The 20,737-nt window shown below is 40.2% G+C and overlaps 1 protein-coding gene across 3 annotated transcripts; it reads left to right on the forward strand.

Moving 5' to 3' along the window:
• Nucleotides 1-405: 405 nt before the first annotated feature.
• Nucleotides 406-20,380, forward strand: LOC311103312 (putative E3 ubiquitin-protein ligase UNKL; the record flags this gene model as incomplete). 3 transcript variants are annotated; one of them, XM_084144856.1, is made up of 16 exons in its annotated part: nucleotides 406-470; nucleotides 1,328-1,537; nucleotides 9,106-9,282; nucleotides 10,233-10,399; nucleotides 11,123-11,258; nucleotides 11,379-11,496; nucleotides 11,641-11,725; nucleotides 11,819-11,979; nucleotides 12,501-12,689; nucleotides 13,263-13,316; nucleotides 13,984-14,161; nucleotides 14,262-14,351; nucleotides 14,449-14,682; nucleotides 14,843-15,036; nucleotides 15,156-15,413; nucleotides 15,576-20,380. In XM_084144856.1, the coding sequence occupies 16 exons, from the start codon at nucleotides 406-408 to the stop codon at nucleotides 15,729-15,731; spliced, it is 2,472 nt and encodes an 823-aa protein (XP_084000982.1). In that variant the 3' UTR covers nucleotides 15,732-20,380. The 3 variants fall into 3 exon arrangements, with proteins under 3 accessions (XP_084000982.1, XP_084000983.1, XP_084000984.1); XM_084144857.1 differs by having other exon boundaries at nucleotides 10,266-10,399; XM_084144858.1 differs by lacking the exon at nucleotides 12,501-12,689 and having other exon boundaries at nucleotides 10,266-10,399.
• Between the last annotated feature and the right edge of the window lie 357 nt (nucleotides 20,381-20,737).

Below are 20,737 nucleotides of genomic sequence, written 5' to 3' on the forward strand. Positions count from 1 at the left end.
CACATTCCACAGTTGTAAATGTTAGGGATTTCTGAACATTTGCACACAAATCATTCTACATTTGTTAAAATGTGTTTTATTTGTGAGCTATGTTGAATATATTTTACAGATCATATATTTGTTTTTGATTTATGGTGAATATTTGTGAAATATTTATACATATTCCCGGATTATGGTTTAATTTGTGATTTTAAAAATTTATTTTTTACATATTTCAGGACTATAGTTTTATTTCTGAAATATTGTAATATATTCACACATCATAGTTTTATTTGTGAGTTATGTTGACTAAACGCACGGATCGTGGTAGACACATTTACAGAATAAAGAAACAAATCTCACTCCATACGCAAATGGCACGAAACGGACAGTTCGCGCAGGCGCGTTTCATTGTTTTGACTGAAAATGCCGTCGGTTTCGAAAACGGCGGCGAACGCTTCTCCTCAAACGGAGAAACCAACCCACTATACGTAAGTAAAGCAAACGTTAAAGGGACAAAAACACGTCTTCGTTAAAATACCGGCCTTCTTTTATGTACAGAAAATTGTTTTATAGTTGGACTGCTTGATATTTCTTCACTCGTAGTGCAGTAAAACATGGTGCTTTTCCGTTTGTAAATTCTTCCCAATGCACGCAGCCTGCCTAGCGTTAACTTGCTAGCTCTCCACTAGCTACATATTCAAATTGATACAGTAACTTAATTTTAACAAATTATTTTGTTAATTGTATTGTATGACCGTAAAAATGTTAACACATAGAAAGGAGTCGTAACATTAAAAAGCGGAATTCGCAGGAACTTGGTTGGTGGTTAATGTTAGTTAGCCAGCCAGTCAGTCAGCTTGCTAGCGTGGACTGGGTAACGTTAGCGAAGTTGAATGGCTTGCTAGCCAGCAGTGTTATCCTTTTCCTCTTTCCACCTCGGCCTTATTTGCTGTCTGTCTACGCATGTGTTTTGACGTACGTTCTGGTTGTTTGATCGAGTGCAACGTCGGAAATCTTGCGTGGATTGTATGTGAATAGTTAAAGTAGATCGCTACTAGCTATCACTACTAAGTTGTTTTAGCAGTTCATGAGGGATTGACACTAGCTAGCTATGTAGCTGAATTTTACAATCAAATATTAGTTGTAGATGGTGGAAACTTTTATATCTCAATAACTTTAGTTTAGATATTGTCTACTTTAAATTTAAAATAGCGACGCTGTAACGGTACTATCAAAGTTAGATGTGATATTCCCCCCTGAGCTTTGGACTTTGTTTTGTATACTTTTTCACACGGTGTCTGGTGCTGTCTTTCATTAACACGGCCTTTGTCTTTCCATTTTGCAGATATTTGAAGGAGTTCAGGACCGAACAGTGCCCTCTATTCTTGCAACACAAGTGCACACAACATAGACCCTTTACATGTTTTCATTGGCATTTCCTCAACCAGAGGCGAAGACGACCGATTAGAAGAAGAGATGGAACTTTTAACTACAGCCCTGATGTTTATTGCACAAAATATGACGAGACTACAGGCATTTGCCCAGATGGAGAGGAGTAAGTGCGAAGCTGGCATTTTTGTGTGTGAATTATTATAATGTTCTGGTTAAATTGTTGCTACTGTATCATGCTTATAAATATCAATATTGTGTTGTGGCTGTTGTTAATTCCGGTAGAGAATACACTCAATTCACTCACAATTGATTTTGTCTGCCACTTATAACAGTGTTGCTAATATTTTATGGATGCTGCATTGTTTCAGTAGGAAGTTAGATTCTTGCGAATTCCTGAAGTGAATGATCCTCATTGCACAGAATTCAGCTCGCACCACTAGCTTAGTGATGACCTAGCTTGCACATTGTTGTTGACTGGTCTATTGTTCCAGCTAATGATCCGCTATGCCACGTATGCCCCTCGATGGGACGACAGCCGTTCTCAATAATGCGGTCCAACTGAATGATTTAGCCACATTCATTGTCATTTCATGGATGTTTTTTTTGTAATTCTCGCTGGACACGTCTGTTTTGAGCTGCGGATTGGGGTTGAGCTTCTTCCTCCAGTTTGCAGGAAACGATGAACACACCCCCTGTTTTCTTGCTCGTGATTGAACCGCCTTTGCACATAGCCTTCTCCCATTGGTCGAGCAAGCAATGTTTATCGTTCCTGAGTCCGTTGAAAATGAGGTCGCTTTGAACGAGTTCCTGCTTTGTATTTACATTTTACATTTTAGTCATTTGTATCCTTAATGTTGTTACAAGTAGTTATACATTGAATTGTGTGTTTTTTACTACTTGCACTGTATCATTATGTTAATTGAAACCTAAGTAGCATGAATTGATACTTTTCCGTGTGCTTTCATGCGAGTACAATACAAGAGGGACTTCCTAAATCAAATACAATTTTATTTGCCACATGCGCCGAATACAACAGGTGTAGACCTTACAGTGAAATGCTTACTTACAAGCCCTTAACCAAAAAATCAGTTAAGAAAATGAAGTTAAAATAAAAATAAAAAGCAAATAATTAAAGAGCACCGGTAAAATTAAAAACAGTAGGGAGGCTATATACAGGGGGTACCGGCACAGAGTCAATGTGCGGGGGCACTGGTTAGTCGAGGTAATATGTACATGTGGGTAGAGTTAAAGTGACTATGTATAAATAATAAACAGTAGCAGCAGCGTAAAAGGGGGGGGGGGGCAATGCAAATAGTCCGGGTAGCCATGATTAGCTGTTCAGGAGTCTTATGGCTTGAGGGTAGAAGCTGTTAAGAAGCCTTTTGGACCTAGACTTGGCACTCTGGTACCGCTTGCCGTGCGGTAGCAGAGAGAACAGTCTATGACTAGGGTGGCTGGAGTCTTTGACAATTTATAGGGCTTTCCTCTGACACCGCCTGGTATAGAGGTTCTGGATGGCAGGAAGCTTGGCCCCAGTGACGTACTGGGCCGTACGCACTACCCTCTGTAGTGCCTTGCGGTCGGAGGCCGAGCAGTTGCCATACCAGGCGGTGACGCAACCAGTCAGGATGCTCTCGATGGTGCAGCTGTATAACTTTTTGAGGATCTGAGGACCCATGCCTCTCCTGAGGGGGAATAGGCTTTGTCGTGCCCTCTTCACAACTGTCTTGGTGTGTTTGGACCATGATAGTTTGTTGGTGATGTGGACACCAAGGAACCTGAAGCTCTCAACCTGTTCCACTACAGCCCGTCGATGAGAATGGGGGCGTGCTCAGTCCTCTACTTAATAAGTATTTGACCCCTCTGCAAAACATGACTTAGTACTTGGTGGCAAAACCCTTGTTGGCAATCACAGAGGTCAGACATTTCTTGTAGTTGGCCACCAGGTTTGCACACATCTCAGGAGGGATTTTGTCCCACTCCTCTTTGCAGATCTTCTCCAAGTCATTAAGGTTTCGAGGCTGACGTTTGTCAACTCGAACCTTCAGCTCCCTCCACAGATTTTCTATGGGATTAAGGTCTGGAGACTGGCTAGGCCACTCCAGGACCTTAATGTGCTTCTTCTTGAGCCACTCCTTTGTTGCCTTGGCCGTGTGCTTTGGGTCATTGTCATGCTGGAATACCCATCCACAACCCATTTTCAATGCCCTGGCTGAGGGAAGGAGGTTCTCACTCAACATTTGACAGTACATGACCCCGTCCATTGTCCATTTGATGCGGTGGAGTTGTCCTGTCCCCTTAGCAGAAAAACACCCCCAAAGCATAATGTTTCCACCTCCATGTTTGACGGTGGGGATGGTGTTCTTGGGGTCATAGGCAGCATTCCTCCTCCTCCAAACACGGCGAGTTGAGTTGATGCCAAAGAGCTCGATTTTGGTCTCATCTGACCACAACACTTTCACCCAGATCTCCTCTGAATCATTCAGATGTTCATTGGCAAACTTCAGACGGGCCTGTATATGTGCTTTCTTGAGCAGGGGGACCTTGCGGGCGCTGCAGGATTTCAGTCCTTCACGGCGTAGTGTGTTACCAATTGTTTTCTTGGTGACTATGGTCCCAGCTGCCTTGAGATCATTGACAAGATCCTCCCGTGTAGTTCTGGGCAGATTCCTCACCGTTCTTATGATCATTGCAACTCCACGAGGTGAGATCTTGCATGGAGCCCCAGGCCGAGGGAGATTGACAGTTATTTTGTGTTTCTTCCATTTGCGAATAATTGCACCAACTGTTGTCACCTTCTTACCAAGCTGCTTGGCGATGGTCTTGTAGCCCATTCCAGCCTTGTGTAGGTCTACAATCTTGTCCCTGACATCCTTTGGAGAGCTCTTTGGTCTTGGCCATGGTGGAGAGTTTGGAATCTGATTGATTGATTGCTTCTGTGGACAGGTGTCTTTTATACAGGTAACAAGCTGAGATTAGGAGCACTCCCTTTAAGAGTGTGCTCCTAATCTCAGCTCGTTACCTGTATAAAATATACCTGGGAGCCAGAAATCTTTCTGATTGAGAGGGGGTCAAATACTTATTTCCCTCTTTAAGGAATACCTGGGATAAGATAAAGTAATCCTTCTACCCGCCCCCCTAAAAAAAAAAAAACATATTGTAAAGTGGTTATCCCACTGGCTATAAGGTGAATGCACCAATTTGTAAGTCGCTCTGGATAAGAGCGTCTGCTAAATGACTGAGACAAAAATATAGCTTTTTGGTCTAAACTCCACTCGCCGTGTTTGGAGGAAGAAGAAGGATGAGTACAACCCCAAGAACACCATCCCAACCGTGAAGCATGGAGGTGGAAGCATCATTCTTTGGGAATGCTTTTCTGCAAAGGGGACAGGACGACTGCACCGTATTGAAGGGAGGATGGATGGGGCCATGTATTGCGAGATCTTGGCCAACATCCTTCCCTCAGTAAGAGCAATGAAGATGGGTCGTGGCTGGATCCTCCAGCATGACAATGACCCGAAACACACAGCCAGGGCAACTAAGGAGTGACTCCGTAAGAAGCATCTCAAGGTCCTGGAGTGGCCTAGCCAGTCTCCAGACCTGAACCTAATAGAAAATCTTTGGAGGGAGCTGAAAGTCCGTATTGCCCAGTGACAGCCCCGAAACCTGAAGGATCTGGAGAAGGTCTGTATGGAGGAGTGGGCCAAAATCCCTGCTGCAGTGTGTGCAAACCTGGTCAGGACCTACAGGAAACGTATGATCTCTGTAATTGCAAACAAAGGTTTCTGTACCAAATATTAAGTTCTGCTTTTCTGATGCATCAAATACTTATGTCATGCAATAAAATACAAATTAATTACTTAAAAATCATACAATGTGATTTTCTGGATTTTTGTTTTACATTCCGTCTCTCACAGTTGAAGTGTACCTATGATACAAATTACAGACCTCTACATGCTTTGTAAGTAGGAAAACCTGCAAAATCGGCAGTGTATCAAATACACTGCTCAAAAAAATAAAGGGAACAGTAAAATAACACATCCTAGATCTGAATGCATGAAATAATCTTATTAAATACTTTTTTCTTTACATAGTTGAATGTGCTGACAACAAAATCTCACAAAAATTATCAATGGAAATCAAATGTATCAACCAATGGAGGTCTGGATTTGGAGTCACCCTCAAAATTAAAGTGGAAAACCACACTACAGGCTGATCCAACTTTGATGTAAAACATTACATCAAACAAAATGAGGCTCAATAGTGTGTGTGGCCTCCACGTGCCTGTATGACTGACCTCCCTACAACGCCTGGGCATGCTCCTGATGAGGTGGCGGATGGTCTCCTGAGGGATCTCCTCCCAGACCTTGACTAAAGCATCCGCCAACTCCTGGACAGTCTGGTGCAACGTGGCGTTGGTGGATGGAGCGAGACATGATGTCCCAGATGTGCTCATTGTCTTTCATTAGGAGGAACCCAGGGCCAACCGCACCAGCATATGGTCTCACAAGGGGTCTGAGGATCTCATCTCGGTACCTAATGGCAGTCAGGCTACCTCTGGCGAGCACATGGAGGGCTGTGCGGCCCCCCCAAAGAAATGCCACCCCACACCATGACTGACCCACCGCCAAACCGGTCATGCTGGAGGATGTTGCAGGCAGCAGAACGTTCTCCACGGCGTCTCCAGACTCTGTCACGTCTGTCACGTGCTCAGTGTGAACCTGCTTTCATCTGTGAAGAGCACAGGGCGCCAGTGGCGAATTTGCCAATCTTGATGTTCTCTGGCAAATGCCAAACGTCCTGCACGGTGTTGGGCTGTAAGCACAACCCCCACCTGTGGACGTCGGGCCCTCATACCACCCTCATGGAGTCTGTTTCTGACCGTTTGAGCAGACACATGCACATTTGTGGCCTGCTGGAGGTCATTTTGCAGGGCTCTGGCAGTGCTCCTCCTTGCACAAAGGCGGAGGTAGCAGTCCTGCTGCTGGGTTGTTGCCCTCCTACGGCCTCCTCCACGTCTCCTGATGTACTGGCCTGTCTCCTGGTAACGCCTCCATGCTCTGGACACTACGCTGACAGACACAGCAAACCTTCTTGCCACAGCTCGCATTGATGTGCCATCCTGGATGAGCTGCACTACCTGAGCCACTTGTGAGGGTTGTAGACTCCGTCTCATGCTACCACTAGAGTGAAAGCACCGCCAGCATTCAAAAGTGACCAAAATATCAGCCAGGAAGCATAGGAACTGAGAAGTGGTCTGTGGTCACCACCTGCAAAACCAGTCCTTTATTGGGGGTGTCTTGCTAATTGCCTATAATTTCCACCTGTTGTCTATTCCATTTGCACAACAGCATATGAAATGTATTGTCAATCAGTGTTGCTTCCTAAGTGGACAGTTTGATTTCACAGAAGTGTGATTGACTTGGAGTTACATTGTGTTGTTTAAGTGTTCCCTTTATTTTTTTGAGCAGTGTACTTGTACTCCCCACTGTACGTGTGAGTAGGGCTGTTGCAGTGACCGTGTTACCGCCACACCGAATAGAATAGGTCGACTTTTGTACTATGGGGGATAGTAGATTGACATAGGCTAGTGCTTTTGCTGTTCGTTAGGCCTACTCATCTTGTTGGCTGACAAAAAGTAAATGTGGACAGTTCTTCCAATATCTTCAATATGCACCTTGGAATTGGATAAGGACGCACAGTTGCGTCCCGGGTGTGTCTGTCTTCACTTGTAGCCTGTGAGAAAGACCCGTTCACGTCACGGAGAGCCATGTGAGTGAGAGGTGCTTCGGATTGCACAGAACACTCCGGGAGAAGGGCACAATGCAGCACTAAGGGCCGCAAAAGGCATGGATTTTTTTAGGGTGCATTACGGCCATGAAGGGGATGCCGCCATGAAAATCGAGGCATTATCAAGTGCTTGTCAAATTGTGAATGCGAGGCTATTGGAGTGTGTACAGCCTGTGCAAAAAAACAAAGCATAGCTCGCCTTTCAAGCAACTTTTTTTCAACTCATCATTAGTCTCATCATGCAGCCTTACAATGTATTAAAAATCAAAACATATAGCCCAATGTTTGTAGAACTGAAGTTACATTAATAACTCTAAATTAAGCATATAGGAGTACCTATTTCTTTGTTAACTGCTCAACACATAATAGCCGCATGTGCGCATGTGCGCACACAAAATATTTTTATTTGATTCAGCTTTGTTCAATTCTATTCTTCATACTATAAAATAATATAAAATTATGCCATGGAATTATAAGCAAATCTTGTCTGCAAAATGAACTAGTGTAGCCCACAGCCATTTGGCATAGCCACATCAGGACCTATCATAAGGACAACTCAGAGTATGGTATTGTTTTCTTCTGAAAGGTGTAGACTATATTACATGGATTTATTATACTTTTTAAAATAGCTTGTAGGCTATGTGTGGAAGCCAGGAGATGCTAAATGTGTTTATGTTAATTAACGGTCAATTACTGTGAGACCAACAGTTATTTGCTTGACAATCACCGGCTGATGAAATTTTGTGACCGCCACAGCCCTACTTGTGAGTATCGTTACTGGCAGCACTATCAGTTAAAGTGAAAATATGTTCTTGTTAATAGTGTCTGTGTTGGTTGGGCATTTTACAAGTCTCCCTACAAAATTAACAGAATTAAGGGTTCACTGAAAGGAAGAAGGCTATGTAGCTAAAAACCTAGCCTATGTAATAAGACAGGATTTAAGTTCTAGATTGTATCTTGAGAAAGATGCTGTTCAATACTGAGAAGAACAGCTCTTAAACATGATATTCAAGCCACTCCTATAAGTTAGGCCTATTTGTGTCAGAGCACGATAAAGAAATGGAGTAACTTGAAACGTCTCACTCACTAGTTCAATGACAATCCTCAATGGCACAGGTCTGGTTAAAGTGCTTGGGTCAGAGCCACAGTTTAGTGATATCTAGAGGTAGACACTAGCTGCGATGTTAAAAGTATTTGTGGCAAATGTGTAGCATACTGAATACTTTATCGAGAGGTTTATCATTGAGAGGCTGAGTTTCAGTTTCCTATATCAGTGTATTTGGAATTTCACAGCAGTAACTAAACAATGTTCGTCAATTCAACCAGCTGTCATATTGAAAGTTCTATACAATATTTGAACTCTGCCTGAGAGTGAGCACTTGTACTCTCTATTCCTCATTCTACCAGTGGCTGCTCTCTTCTCTTGACATCACATATGTTGCCATAGTTACTGTTGCTATCCGAGTAAGAAGCTTTTGCTGTATTTGAGAATATTATTAGTTATCTAGCGTTTTCAATGTGAATCTGAGCACATTAATAGCGATGTTGCTATTATTTCTGTTCAATTCCGCACCATACATCAAAGCCTGTCAGAGCGCTGTATCTATAAAAGGCGTTGCATTCCTCTGACTCCCACTGTGGGCATTGGCTAAATTTTTGTTGTTTGTCTGTGCATATTAAGCACCAAGAAGAACGGTTGCCACTAATACAGGGAGGAAGACAAATCTCTCATTATGTTCTGTAACTCATTCCTTTAGCCTCTGTCTGTTTCCTTTCAATTAAAATCTGTGGAATGAATTCTTAGGATAAGCACAGCATAGAATTCTAGAAACATGGGGTAGGAAACGATTTTATGCAGATTGTATCACTGTCATATCAAATCCTGATCATTTTAATGAGGAAGTCTGCATTTGTCTAATCATCGTTTCTGTTCCTGTCTAGCTGTCCTTACTTGCACCGGACCACTGGTGACACAGAGCGCAAGTACCATCTTCGCTATTACAAGACTGGTACCTGTATCCATGAAACCGATGCCCGCGGGCACTGTGTGAAGAACGGCCTACACTGCGCCTTTGCCCATGGCCCACATGATCTCCGCCCCCCTGTCTACGATATCAGGTGATCTATCATGCCTTTAGTAACCACTCTGTTCTCAAGGTATCAAACCTTCAACAAACATGTGAATAGGCTTGTTAAGCCAGTTAGCTGAGTACACAAGGATAAATCATGCATGGTCTGACCATGCACTGACAAAATGTACCAACTGATTCCATTTGGACATCATAGCTTTGGGGAAATTCTTAAATTGACCAGTAGACTATATTTTTGAAGATCGCTATCAACCCCTTCTCTACCATTGTTACTTTGATTTGACATGGTAGGTCTAGCTGTCTCCAGTACATGGTAGGTCTAGCTGTCTCCAGTACCTGCCCATACATGGCAGTGGGAGAATGAAACGTGTTCATCTATTTTCTTAGCTCAATTAGCCTCCCTGATGCCTCTGGAATTGGCTGGGGCTAAGCAGATGAAAGCACAATTTTCTCATCATAGATATCAGTTATAGTGTACTTATTGCCAGGGTTGATGTTGGTTTTGTTGAGTACCAATAGGGAGAAATTCACTGCCTAAAACAGTGCAAACAATGAAAGTGCTAAAGTATGGTGATTTCTTTAATGAGATGAAAGATTCAGTGGTATATTTGAAGTAATATCCCCACATATCTCAGAGATGGATACAAAAAATAGGCCAATATCTGTATAAGGCAAGCAATGGACTTGCCAATAACAATAACATACATTTGCTCTTTTACTATGAACCATCTGTTCATATTTTAACATTTTAAAATACCTGTCACTAGAAGATAGCAATACCTTGTCTAACGTCCCATGAATGACGTCAAATTAAGGAATGGGAGCTTGAAATAATTCAACAAAAACAACATTAAATGTGGTATCAGAGGCACGCTCAAGTGTTGCCTAGCAACTGTTGAGCTGAAAAAGTCTGTAAGAGCAAGGCAGCCTGAATATTCTACATTTGTCTCTTCCTCTTTTTTTGTTTGTTTTGTGTAGTAGCTCTCTGACTGATCTTCTTCATGTGCACAGAGAGATCCAGGCACAGGAAGCCCTCCAGAATGGCCATTTGGGATCTGGAGAGGGTATCCCTGATCTACAGCCTGGGGTACTGGCCAGCCAAGCCATGATAGAGAAGACTCTTACAGAGGACCCCCGGTGGCAGGGTGAGCAGCAGACACATTGATTCTGGTGGTGGTGTTACCTAGTGCCACAACATTTCTATTGATTGGATTTCCTTGACCTGTTGCATTATATTTTGGCATTATGTCAAGAACAGAATGTCTTACAATGAGTATGTTTATATGCACACTAATAATTAGATATTAAACTGATTATGGCAGAAGGCAGAGTATGGCGTTTGTCATGTAAACACCTTACTCTGCTTATCTTAATCGGCGTGAGATCATAATGGTAGTAAGCATATGCCGATTAAAACACCTGGTTTTCTGAGCAATCTTTCAAATTATTAGGATATGTAAATGCCTTAATCAGAATTACAGCGGTGTATTTGATTGCGCTGCTAGCACGAGCAGCGCAAGCTTCCTTCTTTTGTACAAGTGAATTTAGGAAAAACTGAAAGTATGCATCTTAGAAATAGTTTTCACATACAAACTTTGAAATCAAAATCAAATAGTTTTCACAAAAATAACATTGTCGCTGTGGTAGAACTTTTATTTTGATTAGGGATTTTTCTGCATTTATCAAAGTCACATCAGGTAGCCTGATTTCAGAAGTGTCCATGTAAACAGGGAAATCATTATTAGGGAAATCGTTATTCTTGAAAAGCATGTAAACGTTTAAATCAAACTATTATATTAATCTGACTATTCACAATAATTGTTTTATTGTGTGCATGTAACCATACTCATTGTGTGCTTTCCTTCCAGACACCAATTTTGTTTTAGCGAACTACAAAACAGAGCAGTGCACCAAGCCTCCACGACTATGCAGACAGGGCTATGCCTGCCCCCACTACCACAATAGTAGAGACAGAAGACGAAATCCACGCAAGTTCAAATACAGGTAGGAGATTGGGACTGTCAAACGATAGAGAGTAAGCCTTTTGACAACTGTAATAATGCTGTAATATGTAGCCTGAGCATTTGTATGTGTTTAAGTTAAACCCTTTGAATGATGTGTCAGGTCAACTCCGTGTCCCAATGTGAAACATGGGGATGAGTGGGGAGAGCCATCAAAGTGTGACAGTGGAGACAGCTGTCAATACTGTCACTCACGCACTGAACAGCAGTTCCACCCAGAGGTAAGTGGGACATTGGACACCTTATAAATGCTTAGCACATTTCGTCTCTTGCAATGGGGAATCTGTCAAACCTTGTTCTGGAAAATGCCACACAGTTATGAGCAGAAAACCCGTCTTTCTCACTTCAGATCTTTTTTCTTTCAGATCTACAAATCCACCAAATGCAATGATATGAGGCAAACTGGTTATTGTCCTAGGGGGCCGTTCTGTGCGTTTGCGCATGTAGAAAGTAAGTGAAGCTCCTCAAAATAAGTCGACGCTGTCTTGCTTGTTGACAACCGTTTAAAGTTAAAACCTCCCGTCTGTGATTGTGTACTTTCAGGAATTCCCTCCACAGAAGAGACCATGAACTCGTTGCTAACAGCGATGCAGTCAGGCTCCCAGGCCAAGCTGGGCTCTCAGCAGTATTCAGAGTGTCCAGTCAGCGAGTGGGGCAGCAGTGCCAACTCCATCAGCAGCAGCAACAACGGCCAAGTGGGGAATGTATGTGATCTGATTACATTTACATTTAAGTCATTTAGCAGACGCTCTTATCCAGAGCGATTACTACTCCCTCTGCTTCTCTCAACAGCCTTTTACAAAGGCATCTGTTTGTACGAAAAACATGCTGTCAATAGATTAGATACAATTATAGATTAGACCCTGAATAGATTAGATCAAATATTTAAGCTTTTAACTTTCCTTTTTTGTCACACCTTTGTTTTGTCATTTTCTGTTTCCGTTCTTCTGTTTTCTGTACTTGCCTTGTATTTCACTAGTCTGTAACATCATTTTGTTTCTGGTAGTACTAGTGCACCAAGAAATATACAGCGAAATTCAAATGAATATAAGATTCAACAGAAACCAAACCTTAACAATTCAGTGTCATTTTCTCTCTCTGAAGCCAGTATTCAATCTAAACATCTTCAGCTATCATCTGCTCTCTGGCCTCATTAGGAAAGCTGGGCGTGTTTGGCTGGCTTTAAAACCCTATTGTTAAGACCATGTGTACTTCTCTCCCTCAGGTTTCATATTCTAATAGTCCGACTGTAACGCCAAGCTCAGGAAGCAACAGTTCATTGTCCCCAATCGGACCCATCGGCAGGTCCAAATGCTTAACTAATGGTAGCTTATGTTCAGAGTCCACCACGTCAAGTGTGTCATCTCTGACGTCTAACTATCCCAAAGCTCCGGGCTTTGAACGCGAGGATCAGGTACTACAATAAGACTGCTCTCCCTCTCGCTCTTTCCCCATCCTTACGGGAAGACCCCTGCACTCAGCTTAGTGTAGGACCCGCTGCTACACACACTTTGGTCATAGTTTCCATTCATTTGATCCAGAATTTTAATTTATTTATTTGCATGTTAAATTATTTGTCATTCAGTTTTTGTATGTTACGTCATTTTCTATAATTTGTGATGCCTTGTGTGACTTGGTGAATATTGAAATTAACAACCGAGGCAAAATAGAGAATAGTTTACCCATTCCAGGTCAAATTCAATGTTGCACTTAACATTTTATGAACGTAGATTAGACATTATGTTTGGATATGCAACTTGTATTCATGTTATCTATTAGTTACAAAACAAATGTCTGCTTATTTAGTTTTAGAATGTCTTATTAATGTGTTGTGGTCATAACATTAGACATTTTCTCTCTTTGATAGGGCTGCAGATTACTGATTTAACAGAATAGTTTTCACTTTTAAGAACGGTGTTGGCTTTCTAAGACACGCCAATTGCTGGGTTTAAGTGTTGGGTCATGTGAATGTGCTGTCTGTTTTCAGATAAAGAACCATAAGGGACATAGCGATCAAAAGATGATGGACCAAGACAAGCAGGTGAATAACTAAAGCATTTGCCACTGCCTTTGTATTCATAGAGGCTAGTGACCGTGTTTCCCCTATATTCAGCTCCAAAAAATATGGATAATTTTCGTTTTATGATGACTAAAACCAGATATACAGTATGTAGAAAAGATAATGGAGCTATATATATTTTTTTAAATAAGATCATCTTTGAGAACTAACAATCACCCAAATAAAAACTAGACAGTCAGGGAGAATCTACAATTCCAAAAATGTCATGGCATGGGGCCCCTATTGATTTTGTTATAATGTTTGAGTCACTCAGACGGCATAAGCCATGGCAAAATGTGTAGAATTGCACGAACTTAGATTTAAAACAGCAATAACTTTGCCGCCTCTGCTGAAAAAATCCTAGGGGAAACACTGCTAGTGATATGTAGAACATTTTATATTTAAAGGTAGAGGCAAAAGGGTTTTGCTGTTATAATTTCAAAGTCATTGGGACCCGTCCAATCGACTATTGATAAAAAAGGCCTATTCATGATCTCCCATCTAAAGCATATGACTAAGCATATGCCCAGGCATGGTATCTGTGCCTTGTCTTAATTCTTAACCGAGCACCAATGTAGTAAAGGTAAGTATTGCTCAACATTGACACTATTGATGAAACAATGCCTTACTATGAACGCCTATTTTACAGACACACACTAGTGTATTCTCTGGGATGAACCCTCTGGCATCCAGCATAACCTCCAGTATAACATCTAGCCTGGCCTCCAGTATTGGCTCGGATAGTTCCTCACCCACCACCTTATCAACAATGAATGCAAAAGCAACCCCATTCTATCCTGGGAGCAATACTGTGGAGTCAGTTATAGGTAAGTGTACTTGTATTGTGCTCACTTGTTTGAGGTGTGAATGTACCTCTTTATACAAGGAATTTCTCTAATAAAAAAAACGACTTGCCTTTTCTTTCAGGTTCTGCTCTTGACCTGAATTTTTGTGACATCAATGTTGCCTCTCTTGATAAAGAGTTTGAGGAGCAAGAAAACAAAAGTCTTGGTTTAAGTAAGCAAACCTTGTTTGAAACATTGAACACAATTGACTTAAGTGTGTTCTGCGTTTTAAATTGCAAAATTGATTTCTGCTTCCTGTTGCCCTCTAGGTCAAAGGATGTTGGGAGGATCCGCTCCGGTCAACATTCCTGGCTCCCTTGCACGGTCCTCTTCATTGAATTCCAACTCATCACTCTCTGCCTCCCCTCTGAGCTCCCTCTCCCAGTCCCTCTCCCAGTGCCTGCTGTCAGGAATGGCTCCCCAGCAGAGTCAGCCTCAGGGCCTGCTAACCAAACCTGAGCATGGCCTTCTAGGAACACCTACCTCCTCTCAGAACACTCTGGGTAAGTTAACAATATAATATTTACTAGCAATCTTGACAAACATGCAAGAGTGAGCATTATTATTTTACCTTTAGAGGCATTATCAACAATTCATAAATTCATCTCTACCATTTTTCTTTGCGCTTTGACATGAAACAATTGTGCTGATCCCACCTTGTAGGTTTGAATGGGGGAGCTAGCAGCATATGGGACTTTGTGAGTGGCAACTTCTCTCCCAGCCCATCACCAGTGTTCAGCAGCCTGGGCTCCACCACTGTGAGCAGCAGCGCTGACCTGAACCGGCTCTTCAGGGAGCTGGACGAGGCCAAGAGGAAGATCAAGCAATGGGAAGACGCCTGGCACCAGGTCAAGCAGGTTAGACACTAGTCCCATGCAAGAACTATGACATGAACTAAAGGCACTGCCTCAGTAAGCAATACATCCTGACCCTTGTTAAACCAATTATATATTTGACATGTCTCTGTCTGTTCCAGGCATGTGAAGCCTGGCAGAAAGACTCCCATGATGCAAAAGAACAAGCAAAGTCGGCCGAGGCGGAGCGGCAGCTGGCGGAGCAGAAGCGAGAGGACACGGAGCGCAAGCTGAAGGAGCTCCAGGGGGACTTTGACGTGCTGTGTCGCTCCCCTGGCACGCCCCTGCTTAGAAGCTATGGAGACCTGGACCAGCTCCCTCTACCAAAGCTCCACTCCATCCAGAGCCAGCTGCGCACTGACCTAGACCTTATAGACGGGGTAAGAAGGGCCAGATACTAAACACATTCTTATTTATAGTGATCAGGATATAAATTATGGCAGACTATTTAGCCCAGTGAAGTATGTTTTTTTTCTTAAGATCTTGCATGGAATCATTGTATTGAGTTATTTCTGATACAACCTCTTCTCTTCCCAACACAGGTAATATATCAGCTTCAGTCAAAGAAATGTATAGTTTGCCAAACGCATGATCGTTGCATAGTCCTGCAGCCTTGCCAACATTATGTACTTTGTAAGAACTGTGCACCTAGTAAATCAGAATGTCCATACTGTAAGACAAAAATATTGAAGTGGTGATGTACTATTATTCAAGGTACTACTTAAGGAATTTGCCCTTTGAAGAACTACTAATACATATAGTATGCTTACATTTTCTAAATAGCATTGTGTTTCAGTATGTCATATAGTAATTGAATTAATAGTTTAATTTGAACTACATCAATGGTGTTTGATAAATCAAGTACTTAAATGTAATATGTCATTTTGTATTGTAATGGATCACTTACATTTTCAAAAAAGTTTGGGTATCCATCGTTCAAGTGGGCCTAATTTGACTTTATCACTAAAACACATCAGTCAAACATTATTATTATGACCATCTTTGTGAAGAATATTGATTTCTTGTAAAGCACTTTGTTGACCTGGGAATTTGTTAAAGGGTATTTTAGAAAGTAGCTTTGAGCTGTTTTTGTAGGTTTTTGTTTCTTAGATTATATATATATTTTTTTTCTTAATATGCTAATGTTACGAGCTTTTGTGTGTACTGTGAAACATACTAGAATATTTCATGTTTCCTTTTTTTAAATCATGGTATAGTTCTATATATCTTGTTAGTTTTCATAGAAAAGTACTAAACAATAGTTTCTACTTTTCATTGTTTAATTTACATTTTTCCATCAGATAAGTGCACACATTTGAATGCATTTTAGGCATAACCAGCAGCTGTAATATCAGTAAGGCACATTTATGCTAAAGTAGTTAGGAAATCAATTAGTCTGTCTTTTAGTGATTACTGAATTGTTCATTATGTAGTTATTAGAGGAGCATGTCTTGATGTACAGAAGTCTGACATGGTGAATTTTATAGGATTCCTACTAGCCTCTCAAACATGTCTAGAACATATCCGAAACTTGGCCTCTAGTCTCAAGTGCCTTGCCTTAGATGATAACCATGAGCATCGATATTTAGAGGATTGTTGTAAAAGCAGACACAGGTAGACAAAGCTTCTGCACACATTTCTGCAAATATGTCTACTTTATTTTTTACTTTGCATTATATGTATATGCCGTAGTGTACCGCCCCAATCCTATGTCAAAGTATTTCCTCAGATTATAGTTGTATGAAGATATAAATCTTGTCAGTGCCTGTGTCCTGACTTCACGCTTACAACAAAGCTAAAGAAATATATATTTTCCTTGTCTTAACAGGCAATGGTGCTTCAGTATAATTTCAAATGACCATCTTTGATTTAATGTTTGGGAGTATGCAAGCAAGGAAACAACTCTGGTCTTGTTTGTAAACAAGATAAAAACAGGCTCTGCTATACATTTTAGACTCGTGTTTGTTGTAAGAAATGCATAATTCTGTAGTGTTAACAGAAGACATCGGTGTTGAACCTGTAAATTGTGTTTTCAAATACGACAGTGTAATGTGCTTAGCTAGGTTAATCTAATTGAAATGACCTTCTACTGTGTTCAAAATTAGTATTTTTCCTCGCTCTATCTTGGTCCTTTAATATTTACAGCAATTAGTATGTTAAGTAGAAAGAACCCTTATATATTCCCAGGTACACGATTTGTAACTTAGAAAAATTTAGAAATAAAATTGTTTACATTTACATGGATGGTAATTCAGAAACTCAGAGAAAAACAAAACTTGTGTTTCTCCTAAAATACAAAAAGAAGAAAGGTATTGTGTTCCCTCATGTTTATCAAGTTAAAATGGCAGGCAAAACAATTTTATTGCATGTCTTATAAGCGTCATACGTTAACCAGCTACAAATCTAGATCACACTGCCAGATATATTTGTATTGTCATTCTAGCATACTGTAGAGTCGATCACTTTACTTCACTTCTGCAAGTGTAGTTGTAATGCATTTAGATTCTTGAATGTTGTTGTGCATACACAGTTCAGATTTCAGACATCAGTAGCCTAAATTCTCACTCACAAGTTAAGCAGTAACACGTTTTACTTAATATATATATATCAAAATTGCATAACAATGACTCTTGTTACCTAACATTCAGAGACATGTCATGGTGTCTAACATTTGCTATACCAAGTTTATAACTTCTATAATGTTATAGTTCAAGTAAAGTACCACTTAAACAAAGACTCATTGGATGAAGACTGTTTGAATAAATTGTTTTGTTAATTTTCGTTTTAGTCAGTCACACGTTTGGGTACTTGTGAATCTTCTAAACATTGTTACAGGCCAATCAATGTACTGCTGTAGAATGTCTCGATTCTTAAATTGGTTGTTGGAGAATCCTAATAAAGCTACTGGGCTACAGTAAATGGTGCATTCTAATAATCCGCTCACCCCAATTTTTTATATCACAGGTTTTTTATTTTTCCTTTGACGACGACTAAGTTAATGTGGACTTGACTCAAATGAACCAAAGTGGTGTTGTAGTTTGTTCTTATAGTTACTTTTCAAAGTAATGACATTTACAATTTAGTATAACATTCTCTTCAATGGTTCAATGCCAGAAAGAGAGAACTATGCCAACTGCTTTTGCTGATAATAGTAATGGATTTAAAGCCCATTTGTAGTTTTACCAAAGACCTTTACTGCTATTGTTATGTTTCCTTTTTTATTTTTATAACTATTTTCATTTTAGCAATCTAAGCAAATCGTTAGAAACCTAATTTGAAACAAACCAAACCTAGCACCTTATGTATATTGGTGTGTGCATTTACAGAAACTAATGGCATCACTGTACTTTTTTTGTAAAACAAATGATTGTGGTTAGTAACATACACAGAATTCTGAAACGTGACTATTTTAATTGGCAGTTGTCTAGAGTAAAGGAATTTCAGAAGTGAGTGAAATGTGTTAATATTCTTAAGTGGCCATATAGATGAGTACCAGTGGAGGCTGCTGAGGGGAGGACGGCTCATAATAATGGCTGGAACGGAGCGAATGGAATGGTATGTTACAATTCCGCTCCAGCCATTACCACAAGCCCATCCTCTCCAATTAAGGTGCCACCAACCTCCTGTGATGAGTACTATTTTGAAGTATGTTTTTCTTTTCACTTACAGCTAAAATCTCTTAATCAGTTTTAAATATGAATGGTTGTGCACTACTTGTATGCTGTCAGGAGTATAGAGTACACTTTGACTGTAATGTGCTTTCTTTTGTTTTCATTTGACTGGTGTTTTCTTAACATTTTCATTCACAATTTACTGCAGTCGTTGGAAAGAGGGCGATAGTGTATCATTTGTTTATTGGTTAGATATTTGAGTGAGTCATTATTGATGGGTGAAATGACAGGGAAAACATGATTTATTTAAACCAGCATGTGGCAGATACAGACGTGAGTAGGTTTAAGGAGCAACTCTTATCACTCATACGTTCTTGGTCCTTAAGCCCTCTTCAATGTGGCATACTTTAAGTATAAATCTCCCTTTTACACTGAATAAGAAAAACGTAAGCTCATATTTTATAAATATGGCTCTAAATCGTTCAATGTTATGGCCATATTAAACTAATGTTCTTTACTATGGACCAATTTCATTTTTGAATAAATCTGTGCCTTTGATGTTAAAATGTCATTTTAACTGGCATTTGAAGAGTATTGCTCTTAATTTGAGGGGTGACTTAATTTGAGGGTACATTGTTATATTACAGGAAAACTGAAACTATCCAAATTCTAGTGCCTTTAGATGATTGTATGGACCATAATCTCCCCAATTAAAATCTGTGGTGGATACCACTCATGATTTGATTGTTTGATATTATCACTTAAAATGATTCTCTTGAGTGGTAAAATTTGCTTTGTCGCTCGGAAAAGTTAAGAATGCAGTGTAAAGAGCTAGAATTCGCAATTGATCAGAGAAGGGCCGTTTTTAATCAGATTGCATGTTTTGTAAGGGAGGCTTAGGGCAACCTTAGAATGATTAATACTGCTTCTTCATCTCAGTCTGTATTTGCCATAGTCTTCATAACATGCCACAATACCTACCACCAATAAATATGATTCAGTCTGTACTCAACTTTATTGGCACAAGATAAAACCGATAATTACTGTTAAAGAAAAGCACCAAGTAGAACTCAATTTGTTTTGTAAATTAAATGTAATTGAGATGTAACATAATGCTCTGCAGTGGATTAGCATAATCTATTTTGCATTCTTGTGAAGTGTTTGTTTCTTTGTTTTGTTTATTAATATTGTGATCATGGAACCGGAAGATTTTATGCAATCTTGTACATGCATAAATATAATGTATGACACTGTTCAAATTTAGTATGGAAAAATGCCTATTGCAGCATAGAACTTTTGTAAAAACAAATTAAATTGTTACCACTTGTTCCCAATAGTTAATTTCAATATGTTAATTTAATATGGAAACCATGAAATATTGAATGTACCGTTCTAAATTATAAATTTAATAGGTCACTGGAATAATATGGAGAGCAGTTCATCCATTAGCTATGATGTAGCATCTAGTTTTGTGAATTGCTATACAATGAAATAAATTTAAGAGACTTAAACACATGCAGTTTTCCGGTCTGTATTTATCAGTGTAATGATTAAGGGGGGGGGGGGGACATTTATTTTCTCAGGGTTTTACAGTTAAGACTGTAGGATAAAGCAAGGTTCTTTAATTGTGAACTAGTTTGTAGATGTATTTACGCTGATGTCGATGGAAGTAGACATTTGTATTACGAATGCGAAACATGTCCCTTATTTTGATACAATAAAGTATGGACAAATGACATTGTATATTGAATTAGTATTCAATTACCCCATAGAAATGATTATATCAATGGGAGTTCCCCAGTGTTAAAGTTGATCCTCTTTATGGAATCAAAGATGGGCTCCCGAGTGGCGCAGCGGTCTAAGGCACTGCATCTCAACTGTATCACAACCGGCCGTGATTGGGAGTCCCATAGGGCGGCGCACAATTGGCCCAGCGTCGTCCGGGTTTGGCCATCATTGTAAATAAGAATTTGTTCTTAACTGACTTGCCTAGTTAAATAAAGATAAAATCAAAATAGGCCTGATTTTGGCTTTTTACTCTAATTTAGTAGAAGGTATTAATGAATCTTTGTACTGCAACATTATGCAATGGT

Source organism: Coregonus lavaretus (assembly GCF_964263955.1).
Source record: "Coregonus lavaretus genome assembly, chromosome: 2".
Taxonomy (NCBI): domain Eukaryota; kingdom Metazoa; phylum Chordata; class Actinopteri; order Salmoniformes; family Salmonidae; genus Coregonus; species Coregonus lavaretus.